Below are 25392 nucleotides of genomic sequence, written 5' to 3' on the forward strand. Positions count from 1 at the left end.
GTGAAATAGACTCTGCTGTACAGTGGTGGGAAGAAAATTCAGTAAAATAATTAGGGATAGGCCATTCTCAGTTATATATTAAGAGCCTTAAAATTATTCATATTATTTCATTATACCTAGGAAATTCCTCCTAAGGAATTAAATTGCAAATAAAGATGAGGAATTTTTGTGGAGATAATAGGGAATTGTTTATAATAATGACATGGAAATAGCATAATATATACAAAAACAGCAAATGTATTATATATTATGTTATATAGCATAACACATAACAATAATATAATTGGTAGAATGAACAAGGAATTGGTCATATAAGTTTCAAATTGTTTGATAATATGCTAAACCCAGTTCCTTCATTGACCAAAATTTTTGTCAGCTATGATGCCATTGAAATGTCTTTTAATTGTAGTAGTAGTTGTTTTTTTTTTTTTTTCCATTTAAGGGAAACTGAAAAATCTTAATTTCATTTTTTATGGCAAATTATCTATTTTCCTGATTGCACTTTTGACTTTCAACATGGTATCACAGCCACCAGATTGCATGAATTATACAGAAATGGTTTGTTATACAGAAATTACACCAAAATAGGTAACTAGAACAGCAATTGGTACTAAAATTTGAGTGGTACTATAACATAAACCCAAAGACTCAGCATTAGTTTGGAGACAAGAAGGCAGGTGGAGGCCAGGAGGGCAGCAAGGAGACTCTAGGTGGAGACAGGAAGAACATAAGGAAGCTGTTTTAGAGAGCCAGAGACAAGAGGACTCATGAAGATAATTGTCAGAACAGTTAGCCTGACCAGAGCCTGCAGTAACTGGGAAGACAGAGAATCTACAATAATAAAAGCATGATATGCTAATTAGACCGGTCAGCCGACTGACCTTCCGGACGTCCTTATGGACGAAGCCGGGGCTGTGAGGGCCAAGCCCCTTGCACGAATTTCGTGCAGTGGGCCTCTAGTCTACCTATAAACTTGTAGACCACGCTAAGGGGGTTTCAAGCAAAGAATTGACAGTGTTACTTGTCACTTTTTAAAAATATATAGCATGATATTTAAGAGAAAAATGAGCAAAAAAAAAAAGAACAATTCATTTTTCAAGTATTATTTACAGGATATACTTCCAACTCAGGAATTGCTGATTTAGAAAATAAAAGTTTCACATTTACAGTATCTCCAGTTGTCAAGAGATTTTCCAAGTAAGACAATGCCTCAAAGAAAAGATCAAATTCAAAATGCTGTCTGCTAGTCAAGATCAAATCACAGATGTAGCTCTAAGACACCGTGTTAAGACCTCAGAAAGATTTCAGACTTTCTGAGCTATACAAAAGTTCTAACAATCTTAAAGATGTCCCATGGCATCCTTTTTTACCTTTCATGCTAGAGAGAGCAGCCCGTCTTGAAAAGATTTGTGGGTATGTATTTTATCTACAGGGATGGGATTATAATTTGATACATAGAAATCACGTACCATATTTTAGAGTTGTAGCAGCTTGGAATAAAAGGGACAGAAATAGTTCAACTAACAGCTTGGAATACCTTACTCTATTTTAAAGTGCCTGCCAGACTATTGTTAATCTATACAGTTTAGTATTATTTCCAAATAGTAATAACAATAAAGAACAAACTATTATTGCTAACACTTATTGACAAATTTTTAAACACCAAGTTTTGTGCTAAGGATATTTTATAGAATATCTCATTTACTCCTCAAAAAAACCTCCAAGTTTTTAAACTGTACAAACATTTTAATCCACACCTAGATTATTGTCCCAAGAACCTCATCAGAAATGGAGATGACATATCTATATGTATAATGATCAGAGTGGCATCATTTGTAAGAATAAAATCATGGAGAAACCTCAAAGTCTTTTATTAATAAAAGAAAAGTTAAAAGAATATTTTATATAATGGCTTATAATTCATCAGTTAATTAAAGCATACGAATTAATATAATTATTTCTTTCATTTCAAAGATAGGAACATTGAGGATCAGTGAGGGTATGCTCTCTAAGGTCACACAAAGTTTAGCTAAGTCGGTTAGAGCATCATCCCAATAGGCCAAGTTTGTGGGGTTGATCCTGGGTCAGGGCATACACAAGAATCAGCCAATGAGTGCATACATAAGTAGAACAACAAATCAAGGTCTCTCTCTCTCTCTCTTCCTTCCTCTCTCGCTCTGAACTCAATCAATAAGCAAAAATATTAAAGTCGCACAGAGTTTGGCAGATGCAAGATTTCAACCCAGGTATTATGACTTCACTCCCAAACCCTGTAAGAGTGTGCCTATATCGGATCAAAGTACAATTTATATTTTAAAAAATGAACCATACTATTAATATCCTGTGCATTGGAAAACTTCACTCTGCAATAGAACACATCTGTCTTTTTATGAGATTTACATGGGTACATAGCCTTAGATATGACATGCACTCAATTTCTGGGTGTGCACTCTGAAAAGACTATGAACTTTTTGCTCATCTCTAACCAGACAGTGAATGCCTGGGCCCCACTTGCTATCATGTTGCCTATTTCTGAACCAAGGAGCATTATCTGGGTTCCAGATGACAAAGAGAACAGGTCATAGGAGGCATCTTTTATGTGAGGGAGGGTTTCCTGAAACCCAGACAACCTGCTGGCTTGTGCTGAATAAGGCAGAGCTTCACCTGTGCTATCTTCTACATCTACTTTTACCACAAACTCACTTTATAATTTTAAATAAATGCCTATAGACTTTTCCTTTGTTAAAATAGAAGACAGAGGAAAAAAAAAAACGATGAGACAGAAAAAAAGACATTAATAAGGAGCTATAGCTGAGATCTGAGGCACATACAAAAGTAAAAAAATCCTAAGTTATGGTTCCCATAGCAACTGCAACACTGTTGGATTTCACTTTTATGTTAAGTAAGCTTAACTTGAGTGGGAATGCAAAATACTTTCTCTGAGCCAAAAAGGAAATCATGGAGAACACAGAGATATTGGTCCAGATTCCTTTGGCTTTCAAACATGTCAATTTTTAACCCTAATATGTACTAATATGTTCACACTGAAACTATAAATTCATTTGTATTAATTTAAACTATCATTATTCAATTTTAAAATACGATTATTTAAAATGGGAAAATTCCCATTAAATCTTTTATGTCAGAGGCTATGACTTTATACTTTGTAAACATAGGGGCATAATTCTGCTTTTAATTACAAAAGAAAATCTGATGTAAGTACCCTTTATGAAACCAATTGGATTGCATTCACTGTCATATGCTTTAAACTTGACATTTTCAGCTATTGTAGATGCCATTTGAAACTATGAAAACAAACATACTTTAAGAAGAGGTTATGCATATAAATTTTTAAGACTTTTTCATATATTTCTCTATTTCAGTAACATTTGAAAAAAGTAGGAAGGGTACTTACTCCTTTTATGTAACGAGGTCTATATTGAATAGTTCCAAATAAACCAAGAATGACGATAATAATATGTACAAAATTTGCCAGGATAGGTGCCCACTGATATCCAAGGAAGTCAAATATTTGCCTCTCCAGCACACAAACCTAGAATAGCAAAACGGGATACACAGATGAGCACACTGATGAAAGAAAGCATTGGATCTCAGTGACACCATGATTAGCAATTATAATTGTGGTACCCATATCTGGCATTAGTCTTTAACAGTAAGAATGACATTTTCAGGTCTATTTCAAATGAAAACTCTGGGAGCTGTGGATCCATAGACACTAGCAATCCTCTCAGGGTTGAGTTTGTGGAGGCTTCCGGCAGTATTCACAGGATGTCACCTGTGCAGTCACAGGATAAATTATATTGCCATAGTCGCTGTCAAGCACTTGAGCTCATCAACCTGGAAGTTCTTCGGGGAGTCCACAGGAAGGGTTTGTGGTTAGTATCTGCTCAATGTCCTTACATAAGGGAGGAGAATAAAAGGGGCTGGTATAGAAGAAAAAGAACTACTGAGTAAGTCAAGAGGCCTGAATTCTACATGCAGATCTGCCACTAAGCAGTTGCAGTGCCCCCGGTAAGTCATTTCCCTTCTCTAGGGGTCTGATTCCTCACATGCAAAATGCAGGATTCCAACTAATATCTAGGGTCCTTCTAACCCTAAGAGTATTGGATTGTAAATCAAACATGGCTTTTTGTCATACCCTGTTAGCTACCGTATCCAAGTAAAATGAGGGCTCTAAAAGAAAATTAAATAATGGAATTAATTTTCTATTCCAATGGAAACAAAAATAATATAAAAATAAAGCATTACTGTTATAAGAAAGCAAGGAACTGAAGTCATTTCAAATTCTCCTACATTCATCCGTGCTTATGGTTTTACAATGAAGACATACGTAAATGCGCAGTCAGCGGGGAAGCAAACCAACCAACTAAGCAACCAAACCACCAAAAACTAAAAAATAAATAAAACTAAGATTGGCTCTAGTCCAGAAGTGGCATTTTCTACTGAAAAGTGAAACCTGGACAGATGGCAAGTCTCTCTTCAGATCTAATGAAGCAAGAGGGGATGGGTGTTTTAAACCCAGCCTGATTCTTCCTGCCTGCCCCAGGTGGAATGACAATAAACTGTCTGTTTGAATTAAAACACTGTGAAAGGACCTGATGTTCCACACGAAGATTCAACAAAACTTTTTAACTCAGGCTGTAAAGGAAAATTATTTGTAAAACCCCTGTTACAAACAAACACCACTATGCTTTAAACTTAATTCTTGTCAGAAGGACATCCTAACTCTTGAAACTGTTAAATGAAATATGTGTAGCTTAGTTTGAAGACCGCCTGAATGACCTTCGTTCCCACTGAATTTCTTTAGCTGAGCAGCACATTTTCCCATCAGGCAGTGACAGAGAAAAGAGGCCCATGACAACGGTTTGCACAGCACCTGTGTTCCCTAAGGCACACTGGGTACCACTGTCGTGGTTGCAACATAACAGCCCTGCCCAGTCAAATCCTCATTTCCACTTAGTCATGGCAATGCTTACAAAAAGAGCAGCTAAGTCTGTTCCAGCCTGAATATAAATCCACACATGCCGACAGAGTCCCAACAGTGGAAAGTGATGTTCTCAGTAATAACCAGACTGGCATGGAACTTGCACGTGACCCCAGACTCATAACCTTGAACTGACTTCTGATGAAACAGTCCTTCAACTGTGACCATGCAGTTAATACTGCCTATAAAGAAGACCCACTGTGATGTTAGGTGGTGTTACAGGTGTCTTGTTGGAATACATCAATGGTGTAAAAAATAGGTGGTGATTCTCAGAGCACCATTGCTAACCATCTATGTAAAAGCCCATTCTAACAGAGATTGCTCTTATCCATAGCCTATGAATAAAGAGTGAGTAGGGATGTAAAACAGCAGCAAGAAGAATGTAAACTATAAATTTTGAGCATCATAACTGTGGGGACGCAACAGGGAAAAAGTAGAGAGGATGAAGCACATCAGTCAAACAGCGGGTAATCCCATTAATGCTTGAATTATGGAAGAAAATAGCAGTACTGTCGTTAATTATAAAGAATATATAGATGATAATATACTTGCTATGACTGCAAAGCTAAAATAAAGTCACATCAACATTTATCAGCCTTTTTTTCATGACAGAACTAATAGTGTCATCAAATATTATTTACAAGGTTATGCAGACTGAATAAGTTAATGTGCAGTTCTTCACTTATAACATTTCTGCCATTTCCTCTTTTTTTGATTGGCCCTATTAGCCATCATAAGTCGCTTTATCATGGATTGTGTAATTTAGAGATAGGACTGAAAAAATAGAAGATTCGCTAAAAAAAAAATTCAGTGAATGTCATAGTAATGACTTAGAGAAGTAGTTTCAGTTTTTTCCAAGAATCTCTTCCAACAGGATGTGTTGCAACTATAAAATTACTGGGAGGGGTGTGGGGTTGGGGGAAAGAGAAAACATATTTGTTAAACTACATTTGTGCTGGGCATTCACACTATTCCAAGTCATGTGTTGTCTCACTGATTCTGCACAAAAACCAGGGAGATAATTATGATTGTCCTATTTTTCAGATTAAGAAATCTAAGAGGTGGTGTGGCTAAGTGATCCGCCGAGGTCTGAGAAGTGGTTAAGTGTTAGAACAGAAATGTCGGTCTCTGTGCATGGTCCCTGTGTCTGCCCCTGCTGTGTGGACTCCAGGCACACCTAGTTCCAAAACAAAATGCTTTCACAGTTTATGTTGCTGACCTCTGCTTGTTACACGACACGCTACATTTTTACCTTCTTTATTTAGTCCAGAGAACGTCTGATCACACTTGTCAGATCATGACGTTATATCATCATGGTCAAGGCAAACCTCCTTTTTTTCTTTGCTCATTTTACTTTCTTCTTTGCCTCTTTCAACCCATGCTCTCAGTGTTATCCCCCTTTCTCTCATTGGACCCTTGGTTATATATATAAATTTTATGTTCTTTCAATCACCTGACTTACAAATATATGTATATGCTTTGGAAAACATACAGTGTTGCTGAGTGTGTGATTTTCATATTAAAAATCTTATAGGTTAAGTCTCTTTCATGCTTGTCCATTTTACTCTATAAATTGTGGGTTTTTGTGTGTGTTTGGTTTCTGAACCCTAACCTATTATAAATGCACTAGAGGCCTGATGCACGAAATTCGAGCAAGAGTAGGCCTTCCTTCCCCCGGCTGCCAGCACCAGCTTCCCTCTGGCACCCAGGACCCTGGCTTCCCTCGCAGCCCCGGCATCGTCCGGAAGGTCGTCCAGAAGAATATCTGGTCTAATTAGCATATTATCCTTTTATTATTATAGATAACTTGGTGCTTTCCACAAAGAATTCTGTTCCCTTCCATTACTATCACTTAGGAGGTTTTTTACTTATTTAATATAAATAGGGGCTGATCTTTATCAATTATTTCTGCATCTACAAAGATATTTACTTTATACTCTTCTTTTAGATCATTAATGTGACTGACTATATTATCAATTTTTGTCATGTTCAGACATGACTTTTGGTGATGTTTTATAAGTACTGAGCAACACAAAGCATACCTAAGGTACTAGTGAGTGTGTGGGGTTGGGGATATGTACTGAGATGAATCAGACAATTTTTATGTTATCCGGCAGAATCAGCCTTATATGATGAGATATGCTAATATCTGAAATGGTTCTTAGGGCAGAAATTCTCAAAACTCTCAAGAGGGCCCAGGTGTAGCTGTTCAAATGACACCCTCACTATAGATCTATGTAGTTGGTTCTGATCCACTTCCAAGTCTATTCATGTGGCAAGCGCATACAAACAAAAACATCCCGATGTGGCTAACATTACCAACACACAGAAACGCATATGAGGAATGTGTTGACTATATTTAATAAGGGACTTTAGGAATTAGGTAGAATCAGTTGCTAAGTTCACCAATAGCATTAGCTATTTGTTCAATACTGATTTTTTATTCATCAAGAGCTCAGTGAAAGCCAAATAGCAAAAATAGCTTGCAATGTTCTTACTTTCATATGGTATTGCCTTCTCATAGCAAATGACTTTCTCTAGAGATAACTCTATTGCTATTTTTGAACAGCACAATCATATTAAACATATTAAAGCTGCCATCTGGAGAATTTGAAATTTGTCAACTAGGTAAAATTGCAGATATATATTTTTTTCTGAAAAGCTGATAAAGAATCCCAAAACATGCCTCATATATCATTATCAGAGAAGCGATGGCTAGGTAGCTCTCAGCTTGGGTCTTAATAAATACTTGTATATCTTTGTATGGATTTTTATTCTGTGAATTCAAAACGAGGTAAAATGCCCCTCCAATACTCCTGTCCTCTCCCCATTTGAAGCAGTGGATTAACAATGTAATTACTGTCATCAATGTTCCCTGTTTAGCAAACGCTGTATATCTAACTGGGTTGGAGTTGGGGGGCGTGCATACCATCTCAGGGAACAGAAGTGGATGCCATAGAGTCCTGCGCCCGGGGTATTCCCTGTCTTCTTTCTCTCCTATCTGCTCTTCCCCTGCTTCCAGGAAGACAGCAACCCTTCCAGTCCACCGTTTATGTGACTGAAGCAAGGCAGCCATATGGAAGATGTCAATCAAACCTCTCCAACTCTAGGCTATGTCTCTTTCATACAATTCAATTTCATAAGGATGGGAGATAGAGTGACAGCCTCACTTACTGACTGCTAAAGGGCAATCAAGAGTTGAAATGAAAGCACGAATGTTATCAAGATCAAGACCATGCACTGGCAGTCACTGTGGCGGCAGGTTATATCCGGCATTGCAACTAGGAACACAAAAGAATAGTCGTTTAGATGCCTAGAGAAACATGTTAGAATTTGTCCTGAGGTACACTATTTTGGGGAGTGTAAATACCATGTCTTCTGTGCCCTTTAAAGTAGCCATCTTATTGAATTGGACACCAATATGGAGATTCTGTTTTGAAAAGAAGCAGTCATCATACTTGTTTTCCTGTTGAGAAAAGGCGCCTGTGGGGCTGATCCTGGGTGAATGAAATAAGAGATGATGTTCACTATCAGCTTTAGGGGTTCCACCACAGACTCCATTAATGTAGCATGGATAACTGGAACAGGCTCAAAGTGATACATTCTGTCAAGCTATGAAATGTATTTCATACCTTATGGTTGACAATTCGAAGCATTACAAGTACTCCTAAATCGTACACCTGGTTTCTCTGTCTGCATGCACACACATTTTATATATACTAGTACTATTCAGAGCACTATTCCAAGCATTTTGCAGATAGAAGCTTATTTAATGAAACATAACATATCATTTCCATTTTAAAGATGAGAAAATTAAGGCAGAGAGGTTAATTGCTCCAAACTGTTTAATTGGTGAAGATGATTTACCTAGAATCCAAGCTTTGAACCATAATCATATCACCTCCAAGTTAAAAGTAGTAAAATATTGCCCGGCGGTTGTGGCTCAGTGGTTGAGTGTTGACCCATGAACCAAGAGGTCCCGGGTTTCATTCCCTGTCAGGACACATGCCTGGCTTGCAGGCTCAATTCCCGTTGGGGGTCCTGTAGGAGGCAGCCAGTCAATGCATCTCCCTCATTGATGTTTCTATCTCCCTCTCTCTCTCTCCCTAAAAAATCAATTTTAAAAAGTAGTAAAATATCATTGATAAAACATTCAATTAAATTTCTTGTATATTTTAAACACTTGAAAAACAGTCTAAAGCTATCCATCAAATTTAACTGAGTTTGCAGAAAATAGGGTAAGTAAAAAAAAAGTGTGTGTGTATGCACATGTATAGAGAGATATGGATATCGATATGGATAGGGATACAGATATAGACATATAGAGAGCATCCCTTACATGAATGCAGTGAGAAGCCAGCCACATTCCAGCCATATTCACAGAGCTTCATCTAACAAATCACTCAAAATGTTAGAGAAAAATTATGAGGAATATTTGTCAATAAAATCTTTAAACCATTTCTTTATATAAAGTGTCATTATGAGTATTATATTAGGGGTCACAGAATTTGACTTAGATTCATAAAAGACTTTCATTAAATCATACAGAACATATTTTGTTTCACATGTGAACCATCAAGTCAACAAAATAAAACTTGCAATCCAGATTTTTAAAAAGTCACAAAACGGTATTTCCTGCTTTGCCTTTTTAATCTCAGGGTTTTTTTGTTGTTGCTGTTGTTTATTTTTTTGTCTGTTTATTTCTAGTTGAACTGGCTTTATTTGCTTCACTGATAATCACATTTTGCTTTGAAGGAAACAAGGCCAGTCTCAGACCTCAACCCCCAGGCTCCGCCTGAGCTCTGCCAGGTCCACCATTAGTCAGGCAGCTTAATTGGCTTGGCATCACCACGCGTGGCACTCCCTGCCACTCTCCCATTTCCAGTTGCTCCAAGAGGGTTGACCAGTCTTGCTGGTCAAGCAACGTCTAAGCCCTCGTCTGAAATTATAGTCCTGTAAATGCATAGAGAATCAAGCAGTGTCATGGTGGGAATTAGAAATCAGCCTGGTCAGTAAGCACAATCTACTAATTATTTGCACTGATGGTTTTCCTGGAAGAAAATAATCATGAGTCTTGATAAAAAGCAAACAAAATTACCTCAACTCCCTTATGTTATCTCATTTTAAAATAAGGTGGCAATATTAGGTTGTTTCAACATATCCATTCTCAAAGTCCTAATTCTAAATTATTCTTTGAAATCAGGTATATTTTACAATAATGATATGTGCTAGGAGCCCTGCATTAAGCTCATTTTAATTAACTGATTTTTTACATAATTGTATTGAAAATAGACCATAAAAATAATATATTTCTATTTTAATACGTTTAAGGCTATCATAATTTTAAAACTACACAGTGTTTCACAGGGTTTTTTTTTGTATTTTTGGAAATAATCATAGATCAAGTTATTTATTGAAAATTACAAACCTACACCTACAACATAGATATAATTTAAAGTTTAACTAACAATGAAAAGTACATATCTTTCTATTAATTTTAGCATATTTGGGTACTAGAAAGGAACCAAACACAATGGGTTTCTATGAATTACAGAAATTTATATGTATATATCTAGAGCTATTTCTATTATCTACATGTCAATATCTATGTCTATGTTTATATCTATCCATGTATATAGTATATATATAATCTATATGTCTACATGTTTTAGATGTGGATTTGCCCATATAAAACTGTGATATTTATACAGTGACTTTTATCAACCTGTTATAATGTATGCATGACATGATTTATATGTAGACTCTAAAAATATTAAAGGTTGGAATAGTGTTTTAAATAGCTGGCATACAAAAATTTAAATAATATTTATGTTAATTATTAACCAACACTATAGAAGGTATAGATTTTTAAATACCAACTGAAAATTGAGGACTATTCTTTGATGCTGGACCTATTCAGTAATTTACCAAGTGGTAACCATGTGAAGCAATGGATAAGTTCATTATTTTGACTGTGGTAATCACTGCACAGGCATCTAATCTAATAATAGACAAATATGCAAATTGACCGCACCTTCGCTACACCTAAGCCACGCCCACCAGCCAAGCCACGCCCACCAACCAATCAGGACGAGTATGCAAATTGCCCCCAACAAAGATGGCGGCTGATTTGCATATCAAGACAGTGTCGAAAGAAGCCAAGAGCTGCAAAGGGGAGTAAAGCTTCGAAGAAGCAAGCAAGCCAGGGGGGCGGGGGGAGGAGAAGGGAGGAGCGAAGTCAGGGCCGTGGGCGAAGGGAAACGCGGGTGGGCTGGAGGAGAAGGCGGGGCCGGCGGCAAGGGCGGAGCGGAGGCGGGGCCGGGGGCGAAGGGAAACGTGGGCGGTCTGGAAGAGAAGGCGAGGCGGGTGACAAGGGCGGGGCGGAGGCGGGGCCGGGGCCAAAGGGAAACGCGGGCGGGCTGGAGGAGAAGGTGAGGCGGGTGATAAAGGCGGGGCGGAGGCGGGGCCGGGAGCGAAGGGAAACACGGGCGGGCTGGAGGAGAAGGCGAGGAGGGCGGCAAGGGCGGGGCGGAGGCGGGGCCGGGGGCGAAGGGAAACACGGGCGGGCTGGAGGAGAAGGCGAGGCGGGTGGCAAGGGCGGGGCGGAGGCGGGGCCGGGGGCGGAGGTGGGGCCGGGGGGCGAAGGGAAAAGCAGGCGGGCTGGAGGAGAAGGTGAGGCGGGCGGCAAGGGCGGGGCGGGGCGGAGGCGGGCGACAATGGCGGAGCCAAGGGAAACACGGGCGGGCTGGAGGAGAAGGTGAGGCTGGTGATAAAGGCGGAGCGGAGGCGGGGCCGGGGGCGAAGGGAAATGCGGGAGGGCCGGAGGAGAAGGCGAGGCGGGCGGCAAAGGAGGAACGGAGGCGGGGTAGAGTGCAGCAGGAAATCCCATTGCAGGAATTTTCCTGCAACGGGAAAGCTAGTACTTATATAACATATAACATTGTTCACTTTAATGATGCACTTTTTGTAAATCATACCTCAATATATCTAGAACAAAATTAAAAATAATTTTCCAATACTGAAAAGGTACAAAAATAAGTCAATCCAACCGGCTACTGAGTGTCTGTTTTCCTAGGAGGTTCAGTCTCATTCTAAGGTAACTGAGTGATGTCAGCTTTCACATTTCACAGTGTAATTGATACTTAGTGATATAGGAGGTTCTATATCTGTTTTATAGAGCAATTTCATCAGAAGTAACCAGCTAGTTGGAATAACTATAAATTTTTTCTATATCAGACTTATTTTTAATGAGAAAAGTAACTTATGCTTGCCCTCACAAATCAAACTATGATTTGGAAATGTATATAAAAAAGTTAATAATCTTTAATCAAAATTAGAAGTTGGATGCTTATTTTCCCACTGTGGCTTATTGTTCTCCACACTTCCAGGTAATGTTTAGAGTTTGACTTGAATAATTTGACTCTAGATTGGACCTTGACAGAGGGCAGGGGGTGCTGAGATGAGGTGTCTGTGTACTAGAAGCTCTTAAGTTTACAATATGGAAGAGGAGTTTCAACAAGTTGCTCTTAAATAAAATTTGAATGTGAACTTTTTAATACAATCCTTCAATTCTGAATAGTTTCTCGGTCCACTTCCCCTGCTATAAACATAAATTGATATCCTGAAAATTAATATAAATTTTTATTCTGTGAAGCTGTTCTGCCTTGAGCCCATATGAGCTGAGGAAATGCACTGTATTAAACTTAGAAAAAAACTTCAAAGGCTAGGAGAAATATTAAGAGGTAGTTAGATCCTATCCACAGGGTGATCTATTTCCTTCACCCTCTACAAGGAAGACAGACTTTTATCAGCTCCTTCTTAACATTCCTAAAAATGCATCTGATAGCTGCTTCAAAATTGCCATGGCATGCACATTAGACATGATACTCCTCACCCATCACGAATCATTTGATGAAGCATAGATGCTTCTCAAATTTGAATTAATTATTGACCAGGTGATATTGTGTACATCTGATGAGGAGTATATCAAAGAGCTACATGTCTTAAAGAACCATGGGGACACACAACATTTGTTAAGCTGGCAGATGGTGTTGTCACCTGTTATTATAAACAAATGAAAAAGCAAACAGGTATTGCAGGATAGATGATATGATTTATAAACCAGTTGTAATGTTGACCTTATCTGGACTGTTAGTTTGACAGAGGCTAGGAATTAACTACATGATGAATTTTATTTTCTTCTTGACAAGAAATGCAACTTGTGAACTGTATGAACATGACCACATTGTGAAACTCAGAGTCTACGGAGTGCTTCTTCAGTTGACAGGTGAAATATAGGTATGGAGTCAGGCAGGGTTGTCTCTGCAGAACAAGCCCAGTGAAAAAATGCTGTAATTTGCAGCCTATACTGTTCAGCTTTATAATGCCAAATTTTATTTTCTATATATGCCATTCGGTTTCTTCAGTTCCATCCCAATCCGAATTCATAGTAAAACTAAAGAAAATGGGAGCTTCATAATTAACATGATTTAAACAAGTCCAGCATGTTCTAACACCAATAATAGGTAGTAATAGATAGTCTTTATTCCACCCATTGTCTTAAGACCTGTTGTATGTGTACTAAATGTGCAAATATATAAAATGCAGTAATTAGCCATTATAATTACTTAGTATAGAAACCTTAGTATTTGTATCTGTAAATGGCTGTTAACATTTCATCTCTCTCATAGGTTTTATGCTGTTTGAATGAGATATTAATGACAAACAAGACTTATTAAGTGGTTGCTGTGTATCATGAAATTAATATGCATTGCTTAATTTAATACTCATAACACACTATAAGTACTTACTATATGTAAGTTTCATTATTACATCCATTTTACAGATGAGGAAACTGAAGCGTTGAGTAGTTAATTAACTTTGACAAGGTCATGAAGATTATAAGTCAAGTCCACACAGTCTGGATCGAGAGTCCACATTTCCAACCAAAACAGTGCACCGAGTGACATCCCACCATAGCTTGTTATTAGTCTCCCATTCTTTGGCCTTTTCCTTTTCTAATCCATCCTCCCTATGCCACCAAAACTACCTTTCTAAAATTTAATCCTAACCCGTTATTTCTTTATTACTTTCAGTGTGTTTTCACTAAATCCATACAGTCAAATTCATTCTCACATCCGAAAATACCATTTAGCTTCTGACTGAAATTTTCATTCCACTCACCCAATATGCTCTGAAACACAGCCTAAACTTTATCTTAAAATCGCAACACATTTCCTCGCACACTTCTACACCGTTCTATACCCAGTGCACACTTCCTGGAACAAACTTCCTACTCTTCACCAGACAAACAATATCCACTGTTCAAGATCCTGATCAAACTTCTCCAGTGAATCTCCTAGTAGCTTTGAGAGAGAGAGTGGAGCAGCCTCCTTGGGGCTGCTTACCTCTCAGATCAACTTGTTATAGTCACTTCCTATTGTGTCACAAGTATTCGTTTTCAGGTCTTTCTCCTTCACTGGACTCTGAGCTCCTCCAGGATGAGAATGGAGATTGATGTAGCCTTGGGTGATAAGTGCCAGCTATCGGGCAAATAGTTGGCCCTCGCCAGCATTTATCAATGTCTACTTGTTTTTCATATGAAAATCAGTTAAGACCCATATGAGCACAGAAGAATGGCAATTAGTGCTTGGTGAGGAGAGGAGAGAGCATAAATATTAAGGCTGTAGTCCCCCAAATTTTCATTTAAACCTCCATTACTAATCAAGTATAATTTTTTCCATTTAGCAGCTGTATTCACCCACACCTTGATAACTCTGTCAGCTAGGTTGTTACTTAGGGTAGCTCCATTATGATCTGAGGAATCCAAAGAGGTAAAGCTGCTGTAACTAGTCCTGTTCTAGTGTTCATTCTCTGATAATCCAAAATGGAAAATGGCTAGTTGTTTGCACATATTGGGATTTGGCAAACTCACCAATTAATGCTGTCAACATGGTTAGTTTCTCCTTGTAATAAAAAAAAAAAAGAGAAGAAAAAGAAAAAATGAAGAAAAAGATAAATAAAACAGACCCTATTGGGCCACAGATTGATTGGTTATTTCTGAACTATTTGTAGATGACATTTTGTTTTGAGAGTTTTGGTAAGAGACTTGAACAACCACAGCATCAGAGTCAATTCTTTATGTGTTCCTTCTCTGTCAATGTTCTAAAAATCTACATATTTACATGTTCTATTATGGCTTCTGAAACATGAATTTCTTGAAAGCAGTTCTCTTTGGTTCTTTTTGTTGTTGTTGTTAATCCTCACCCGAGGATATTTTTTTCCCATTAATTTTTAGAAAGAGTGGAGGGAGGGGAAGAGACACACATCCGTTAGTTGCCTCTTGCACTCACCCTGACCAGGGCTGGGATGGAGTCTGCAAACCTTGACTGGGATCTAACCCTGGACCCTTCAGTCCACAGGCTGATGCTCTATCCACTGAGCCAAACCGGCTAGGCTCTCTGGTTCTTTAGGGTATTGCTCTCCATGCCCAGAACTATATCTTGCACATATTACCCTCACCACAATTACTGAGTGTTGAGTGGAAATAATTACAAATGTAAAAGTTACAATTTCACCTCACAGTTCTTAGACTGCATTAAATAAAAGGAGAATTTATAGGATTAGAATTCAATGGGTCTTGACTACATTAAAATGTTCACTATAATAGCCACATAAATTAGAGAATTTCTATGTGCCCTTGTTCCCTTACAGTCTATTTTCAAGACAAAAGCCAGTGTGATCCTCTTAAAACAATCCCAGATCTTGTCACCTCTCTGCTCAAAATTCTCCAATGGCTTTGCATCTCAGAATAAAATAATGGATTGAGTCCTTCCATTATCTGCTTCTCACCTCTTTGACTTCCTCTTCTGTGACTTTCCCTGAACTCTTTCCACTACAAGCACACTGGGCTCCTTGCTGATTCTTGAACACAGCCGCCTTCTCCTGCCTTAATGCTTTTTTACAGGTTCTGCCTTATCTGCCTGGAAAACTCTTTCCCCAGCTACCCGTGTGGCTTACTCCCTCATTTCTTTTAGTTATTTACTCAAAATTCATCTTTTCATTGAGACCTTTCTAATCACCTTATCTAAATTTGATATTTCACAGTAACCAGCTGTTTCAAACCTCCCATTTTTGCTTTATTATTTCTCCTTAGTAGCTCCATTCTCTAACATGTTATGAATGTTACCTTCTTATCTTACTTATTTCCTGTTTTCCCCCACTAAACTGTGAACTCCACAAGGTCTGGGAACTTTTTCTTTGGTTTACTATAATACACTGAGTGGCCAGATTATTATGATCTCTGAACACATAATAATCTGGCCACTCGGTGTGTGTGTGTGTGTGTGTGTGTGTGTGTGTGTGTGTGTGTGTGTATTAGAGGCCCGGTGCATGAATTCATGCATGGGTGGGGTCCAGCCAGCATGGCCAAGGGAAGGGGACATGGGCGATTGGCCGGCCTGCCTGCTGGTCAAACTCCTGGTCAAGGGGACAATTTGCATATTAGCCTTTTATTATATAGGATATACACTGAGTGGCCAGATTATTATGCGTTCAGAGATCATAATAATCTGGCCACTCAGTGTATACCGAGTGTCTAGAATAGTGCATGACCTAGTGCTGAAAGACTGAATGAATCTCAGTAATGGTATGAAATATTTTTTAAAATAAAGTGTTAAAAATTGGGAAGGGTACTAGCTTGCTACTGTAGTGACTTATAGATGCTATTCTAACTTTAACTAGTTGTGTAATCATGATTAAAGCTGGTTCACTCACTATCTTTAACAAAAATCACTACCAATGAGAATCAATAAATAATATTAATAATCAATCTTATCTATTTTATACTTTGCTAGAAGACACAAATCCCTTAGGATGTCTTATTTGCAGAATGAACCCACAAAACTTTATTTTTGTGTATAAGCTTGAGGAAATATGAAAAGGAAGAAGACAAAGTGTCCAGGGGAAACATCCCACCTCAGGCATGTGTGATCTTTAATCTAGGCTTGCAAAGTACTTTATGAATAATTGAAAAAATGTAAATATCCAATTATCCCAATCTTCTCATAAATATCATTAGAGGAACTTCCACTGCTATCACAATGCCTTAGCAGTACATAACTTACTACAACCTTGCCCGGAGTGCACAGAGGGGAGAACTCCCCAAATGACTAAAGTTCAATTTTTCACCAGCAAAGAAGAATGAAACTTCATGCTCTTTTTGGGTAGGAAGTAAAGAGTGTATCCCCTGCCCACCTGATATTCATATCTGCTACATGTCCACTATTTTGACTTTTAAAGAATTCTATGTAGGAGAAACTATTTTTCCTCATTTACAGTTGGGAAAAAATTAGTGCCCAGAGAGTTTACTAGCTTATCTGAAAATCTGACTGTTTCCAATCTTCTTTATCACTGCATCATAGTTTAGCCAATATGATACTATTATATATTACATTGTTTTGAATTCCCATGTTGCTTTCCAATATTTCTTGGATGTAATGAAATACAAAGGTGAGAAAATAAAGGCCTTTGCAAAATTAGAACTTTCATCATTGAATTATTTTTTTACATGGATCTAATGCTTGCACCAAAAATAAAAGAATGAATTAAAACAAATCTTCCATGATGCAATTTCTGATCCTCATTTCCTTTTGAAATAGGCCATAATGAAACAACGAAATAAAGGCAAAGATGCAAATGCACAGTTCTGTGAAGGCAAACTCTGTAGTTATGGTTCCTGAATTCCAAACCCACCTTTGCTGCTTAGTAACTGTGTGAATCAGACCAATTGGATTGTTTTGTCGATCCTTCATTTCTTTTAATCTTTAAAAAGAATATCACAGTAGCACCTACCTCCTATTACCATTTGAGAATTAAATGTGTTAGTACATGGCAGTTGCATGGAGAAGTGCTGGCATCCAGTGAGTGCTTTAAAAGAATGTCTAGGTTTTAAAGCAGGTACTATTTCAAATTGGCATTTTCTCTCATATCTGGGAACTAAGGATAGAATTTTCATGTGTTTCAAATGGACTTCCATAAATGGTTAAGGAAAATTAAGGAGTTTTAAGGTACCCTAATAAGTTTAAGTTTATAATCATGAAGATTCCAATTAAATAGTGTATATTCCAAGAGAAAATTCACTGTTCTGAAAGTAGAGGGTGAATAAATTATTTCCAGGTGATGTGCAGGGCAAATTGCATTCTCTGAGCCCAGAAGAGCTGTGAGATGTTTGGGCAGCCTGATCCCTGAAGCAAATCTGAAACCACAGACCTGGAACCTGGCTCCCACAGTGAGGGGTTTCTGTCAATGGAGCATTTCAAAAAGAGCATGCAAGAGCAACCAAGTCTTCAGGGTAGAGATTTGCAAAGAGTGTTTCACCCTCTGGTTAGTTGACAATAGCATAATGGAGGCGATAAAAATATGTTAGCTCAAATTTCAAATTTCATTACTCTTCTGCTTTCATCCATCTTGAAAATGGAGTGGTTTTTGGGTGACCAATCTGATGAGGGATGTGGAAATTGATCCTCTAGAAAATAAATCCATTCAGTGACATAGCCTAGGAGAAAGGCACTGACAATCTCAGGCACAAGATTTTATTTATCACTTCTAAAAGAATGCATTGCTTTTGTATGTTGCCATGTATCATTTCTCATCTAATTTTTTTTTTTTTTTATCAAGGAAAGCATGCTAATTGAGGTATTGTTTATCCCAGGAAGAAAGACAGTCTGGGAGAAAATGTGAAGATGAATTCTACCCTTTTGAAACACCTGCACATAAATTCTACTTGCTAATGTTTATTAGGGCTTATCCTAATATATAAAAACCCAGGGTCCGTAATGACCCAAGGCTCGACCAACCAGAATTCAGTCCTGCAGTCAGTGCTGGGTTGCCGTGACAACCCAGCACTGACTGCCACCGCTGCAGGCGTGGCGACCCAGCACTGACTGCTGAGGGGGCTGTGGATCAGGCCCAGAGAGAGGCCTAGACAGAGAAGCAGGGTCCGATCCGTAGCCTCCATGGCAGCTGTTGATCAGCCCTTGCCTCTCTCTTCCTCTCTTGGCCTGGTCAACAGCCATGCCTCTCTTCCTCTCCAGGCCTCCTCGGGGGCTGATGATCAGCCCCGCCTCCCTGATCAGGCCAGAAGATAGGCCCAGAGATGCTGACTAGCATAGAAACTAACCAATTAGAACCAAATCTGGGTTAAGTGCAAGGAGCCAATGGTGCCTAGGAGACGGAGCTTTTGACACTGACTGGCATAGAAACCTACCAATCAGAATCTAATCTGGGTGAACTGCAAAGGCAGAACCTAAGGTGGGGGCTGAGGAGGGGTTTTAAGGGCAATAGCTGTTTGGTGTAAGGTGTAAGAAAGCAGTTCAATTTTTTAATGACTGGTTTGGCAGCATAGTGCATATGGCTGGCTTTCAGTCCAGATATAGGGATTATGTATTTTTGTCTGCCAAGAGCATCTCCTCCTGCTGAAAAAGGCTCCCCCCCCCCCATTTAAGCAACCCTATCCTATATTATAAAGAGGTAATATGCAAATTGACTGTCACACCCTCACAAGATGGCATTGCCCACAGTGGGGGCGGGGCCGGCTGCTCCGCACGTGTGCCACTGGAGTCCCGTCAGTCCCGCTGGAGACCTTGGGTACTCCTGTACTCCTGACTGACTGACAGCTCACCCAGGCTCCTCCAACGATCTGCCCATCCCTCTCTTCCTCCCTCCTCCAAAGCTGAAGCCTGACGATGGTGTCCAACAAATTGGAAGTTATAACTCATGTCTGTGATTACCCAATTATCCCAATCTTCTCATAAATATCATTAGAGGAATTTCCACTCATAAATATCGTTAGAGGAATTTCCAATTATTTTCTCAGAGCCCAAGAACTGAAGATTCTTTTCTGTCAAATGACTGGCTGAGAATAAAGTACCATATCAATACCACAGGGGTAATTGAGAGTATCCTCCCTTCCTCAGCCAGGGCCGGCTGCTCTGTGCACCTGCCGCCGGAGTCGCCTCAGTCCCACTGGGTCCTCCTGCACCCCCCATTGACTGAGGCTCAGGCAAGCAGAGCTGGAAGAGGCGCAGTCAAGCCTCGGATGGTGGCTGCCCAGCGCTGGCCTGGGGCACAGGCAAGCCTCAGATGGCAGCTGCCCAGCTGCCCAGGGCTGGCCCGAGGCTCAGGTTTTCAGGGCCAGGAGAAAGACAGTCTTGTGCTGCCAGCAGTGGCAGCAGCAGAGATGTGATGGGGGTATCGCCTTCCCCTGATCACCAGGTCACCTCCTGCCTCTGAGGGCTCCCTGACTGTGAGAGGGGGCAGTCCAGGTTGAGGGACGCCCCCTTCAGTGCATAAATTTTCATGCACCGGGCCTCTAGTCCTATATAATCTATCTATACTAATAAAAGGGTAATATGCTAATTAGACTGGGTAAACTGGCCATCTTCTGGATGTCCAAATTCCTTCTGGACAAAGCCATGGTGGTGGGGGCTGAAGCAGAGAGGGCAGTTGTGGGCAAGATCAGGCTGGCAGGGAAGGACAGTTAGGGGCAATCAGGCCAGCAGGGGAGGGCAGTTGGTGTCCATCTGCTGGCAGTCAGACATCCCCCAAGGGGTCCCCGATTGGAGAGGTTGCAGGCTGGGCTGAGGGAACCCCCAACCCCCGTGCACGAATTTCATGCACCAGGCCACTAGTATTTTATAATATAAAGGGAACCTGGAATACCTAACCTCCTCAAGAATTCTAAGATGTAGGCTATTATGTTGTTGCACAGATGAAGAAACTGAGGCACAGATATTTCAAGTAAATTGCACAAGACCAAACATTAGAGGAGAGTTTTGATACTAAGTTTTCTGAATTCTAAGAATATACTAGTATACTCTTTTTTTTTTTTAAAGAATATATACTCATGCCCTGACTGGTTTGGCTCAGTGGATAGAGTGTCGGCCTGCGGACTGAAAGGTCCCAGGTTTGATTCCGGTCAAGGGCATGTACCTTGGTTGTGGGCACATCCCCAGTGGGAGGTGTGCAGGAGGCAGCTGATTGGTGTTTCTCTCTCATCGATGTTTCTAACTCTCTATTCCTCTCCCTTCCTCTCTGTAAAAAAATCAATAAAATATATTTTAAAAAAAGAATATATACTCTTAGTAGTCATGCTAAGCTATTAGGAAAAAAATATTTTTTGGTATGGAGCTTAAAATGTATGATTGTATGTTTTCTCATTTTCTGGCAGTGATGTTGAAGTTACATAGAAGTTTAAGGATCGTCTGTTTCCTTCTAGTTCCTGGGTTACCTTTCTATGGGCTCTGGAATGGCAAAGGTGTGGTTACATTTAAGATTAATCCGACTGCCTCACATTCTTCAACAAGGCCATGAATTATACATAGGCTTGCAGGGGCTCTTTGTACAATCTCATTTTTCACAGAAATATGTGAAAGAAAAGCACCCTTCATCAGAAACCAGTGCTGTGTTCCTTAGATATACCTGTGACCTGTATCTGTGGGTGAAGACCTTTTGGGTTTTTACTGAAGCAAAATATTCCGACCATCAAATTATTTTCTCAGAGCCCAAGAACTGAAGATTCTTTTCTGTCAAATGACTGGCTGAGAATAAAGTACCATATCAATACCACAGGGGTAATTAGCCTTGTGAAAGGTGATTTAATGAGATGCCTAAAATGGACTTTCTATTCCACATCCGTTGGTTCCATGGACAGGAGCTTCACAAAGACACAATCCTGCTCCTTTACAATTATTGAAGGTTTTGAAGACCAGCAGACTGAGCAAGGAAATGATGCCCAGGAGACACCAGCACTGCTGTCTATAACATGGGTAAAGGGAAACAGAACAAAATCTGTGGGGTTTCTTTTTTAAAAAAACTTTTTTTTTTTTTTTTACTGTCCTCACCATTATAGATGTTCACCCTATCCTCTGCTTTTCCCACATTCACCCAGCCCCTGGCCCCCACTTCCTCTGGCCTTCACTACACTGTTGTCTGTGTCCATGGGCTATGCATATATGATTTTTTGCTGGTCTGTTCACCTTCTTTCATCTAGTGCCTGCCCCCCCCCCACCACTACCACTCCCCTCTAACATCTGTCCACTACCACTCCCCTCTAACATCTGTCCACTACCACTCCCCTCTAACATCTGTCCCTGGGATCCACGTCTCTGGTTCTATTTTGTTCATCTGTTTATTTTGTTCATTAGATTTCACATATAAGTGAGATCAGATGGTATTGGTCTTTCTCTGACTGGCTAATTTCACTTAACTTAATAATTCTAAACCAAAGAACAAGAAAGAATATTTTTAATGCAAACATCTTATAACTGACTATGGCTCAGATGATGGTTTCAATTACAGTATGAGCAAACAGAGCTCCATGTGTGTGTGTGTGTTTTGTTTGTTTGTTTTTTTTGGGGGGGGGGCGGATATCCATGAGCAATACTGATTGTGATGGGCTTTCTCTCATTTATTATTCCCTTTCTCTTATTTTCTGCTCACAACAAATTTACAAAATGGAAGCTTTCCTTCTATTGCTCTGTGACTGGCTGCATGAAAAGATAGCACTCTTGCCTGACTGCAGTGGCTCAATGGTTGAGCATCGACCTATGAACCAGGAGGTCACGGTTTGATTCCCAGTTAGAGCACATGCCCGGGTTGCAGGCTCAATCCCCAGGCAGGTTTGGACAGATGGCAACTGATTAATGATTCTCATCATTGATGGTTTTATCTTTCTCTCCCTCTCCCTTCCTCTATGATATCTATCTATCTATCTATCTATCTATCTATCTATCTATCTATCTATCTATCATCTATCTATTTAAAAAAAGACAGCATCATCTGAGAGATAGAATGGTCACATGGTTATCCAGCAGCCGCACCTCATTAAAAATATCAGCATGAATTAACATGCACATTTTGTTACAGAGGAAGGCAGTGGACAACAACTTTGCCTCCCCACCCCGCCGGCCACGTTGACATTGTTCTAACAAATGTTTGAAATTAGACAAGTATTCTTTATCCTTAGCAGAATATGAAAAATTCACAAATACTGGTCTATGAGCACATAAACATTTCACCACTTCCCAAATATGCCAGTGTGAAATGGCTGTCATAAATACGAATGTTCATAGCTGTACACAAGATGGGGCCAACTACATTAGAGCAGCAAGCCTTCTTGCATTTTATCACAGCACTAAAATATCCAATTCCTTCCCCTGAAAAAGCACTGTTAGAGGCATTATAAAGAAATAAGCCACAATGTGGTCTGGGCAATTATCACTTTGGAGGGAAACACTATGATGCAATTGAACAGGAATAGCTATTTAGACAACCGGACTCTGCTCAGTCACTATCAGAGCCAAGGGGCCTCATTCATCACCTGGCCTCAATTTTAGGAGCTTTCCATTCAGTGCGGGGACAACAGCAGTTGGGGGACTGAACGGGAAAGCCTATTATGCACAATAAAAAGCTGGCTATAAACAGAAGAGACTACATTAGAGTAATAATTAGAGAGGCTCATCAGGAGATAAGGCATGTGCTAGGTTGCACTTTTGTTGGTAATGCTTTTCTTGTTAAAGCATTTCAGTATCTACTTTTCATCTTTTTAATATCAACACTTAAGGTTAAGGATGGACAAGCAGAGCTTAGCCAAAAACTGCATCAAATTGTAGCATCCTTTTAATGATGAAATAATGTCATAGGAATTCCAAGTCCATCATGCAGGTCTCCTTCATATTCAAAATCATTATTTAGGGTGGCACCATAGTTATACTTCGAGCCTTTCATTTTTTGAAAGCTCCCATTATTTTGGCTTTTACAATGAAACAAATGAACCCACCACAGAAGAAAGGAAGTACAAATCAATATATACAGCACTGCTACACTCTCTACTTCCTTAAAAAAGAAAAAAGAAAAAGAAAGTAATTCACCATTTCCAAAAAGCAGTCTCTTTATAAAACAAAGTACAATATTTGGCATATGTTTGTCTCCCAGGGATGCCTTTAAACATTAGCTACATAAAACAGAACAAGAGCGAAAATTGGCTAGATTGTGAAAATTGCTTCAATCGAAAATACAGCACTTAATAAAATAACAGCTGCACATAAAAACAAATATTAAAGAAAAGGATATAGAAAGACATTTTCAGAGTCACAGAGTAAGTTAACAAATACTAGCAGAAAACAGGTAAGCTATTGCATTCTTTCCAATAGCGTCTACAGTTCATCATGCAAATTTTATAAATGGTATTAGGCAGTAAAGAAGGCTCACTTCTGACTTTCAGAGTAAATAATAGTAATGATTTGAACACACACACACACACATGCACACACACAGAGAGACACAGACACACCCACCACACACACACACACACACACACACACATCCCTCACCATAAGAAGGGTACTATTGGATTAAGGAGGGGTTAAAACAGCCTCCAAACTAACAAACTACCTTAGGTGTGCCATGTATATATTATATATGTAATAATTGTTAAAGAAAAATGGAATTACTAGGTTTAACCCATTTACTCAGGTTAATTGAACATATTAAAACATAGTCTCTCCAACTTGCCATTCAGAAATATTTCTCAAGTACTCAGTGAAAAGAGGGCAACTACCCTACATAACTACATATATTCTGCCTCTTTTATGGTTCTTAATTATAATTACACATAGCAGGCCATATAAAAATTACTCATAAAAAACAAGTAGAAAAAAAAAAACACACACTAAAGCTTTAATTTAAAACTCAACACTTCCATTCAAAATATACTCTATTTTACCTTGCATACCAAGTTGAAAAATGGCATGCAAGTTTTTTTTATCGATTTCAGAGAGGAAGGGAGAGGGAGAGAGAGATAGAAACATCAATGATGAGAGAGAATCATCGATAGGCTGCCTCCTGTATGCCCCACACTGGGGATCGTGCCCACAACCCGGGCATGTGTCCTGACTGGGAATCGAACAATGACCTTCTGGTTCATAGAGCAACGCTCAGCCACTGAGACATGCTGGCTGAGGTAGCCCTCCATGTATTGTAAGTTATTTTTTTATCAGAATTTTAATCTTGCTTCCATAATAAGTACTGTCAATATCTAAACCTTGCAACACCATTAGTGAGGCTGTCTTTAATGGACCTAACATTCTGATACATATGAAATATACCAATCATATATATATATATACACACACACATACATTCTGCCTTTTTAAGCTGGTAGATATTTTTTTGGAGCTGTGAGGTACTTTCCATAGATTAAGTATAAAAGCCCAGCCAGAATTGTGCTATTCGGAAGGAATAAACCAGTTTGCTTTCTCAACAAAGGTGAGGAGACATGAGCACGTGATTCCGACCTTCAAGATTTGTAAGCCTCCTGTAAGCTAAAG

The 25392-nt window shown here is 39.3% G+C and overlaps 1 protein-coding gene across 1 annotated transcript in view; it reads right to left on the bottom strand.

Moving 5' to 3' along the window:
* Positions 1-25392, bottom strand: part of NKAIN2 (sodium/potassium transporting ATPase interacting 2) — a 433314-nt gene that overhangs the window by 400198 nt on the left and 7724 nt on the right. Inside the window, exon 3 of the mRNA XM_028142922.2 lies at positions 3416-3553. Coding sequence (XP_027998723.2) covers positions 3416-3553 — 138 coding nt within the window. The remainder of the gene's footprint in view (positions 1-3415; positions 3554-25392) is intronic.

The sequence above is a fragment of the Eptesicus fuscus genome, chromosome 10 (assembly GCF_027574615.1).
Source record: "Eptesicus fuscus isolate TK198812 chromosome 10, DD_ASM_mEF_20220401, whole genome shotgun sequence".
Taxonomy (NCBI): domain Eukaryota; kingdom Metazoa; phylum Chordata; class Mammalia; order Chiroptera; family Vespertilionidae; genus Eptesicus; species Eptesicus fuscus.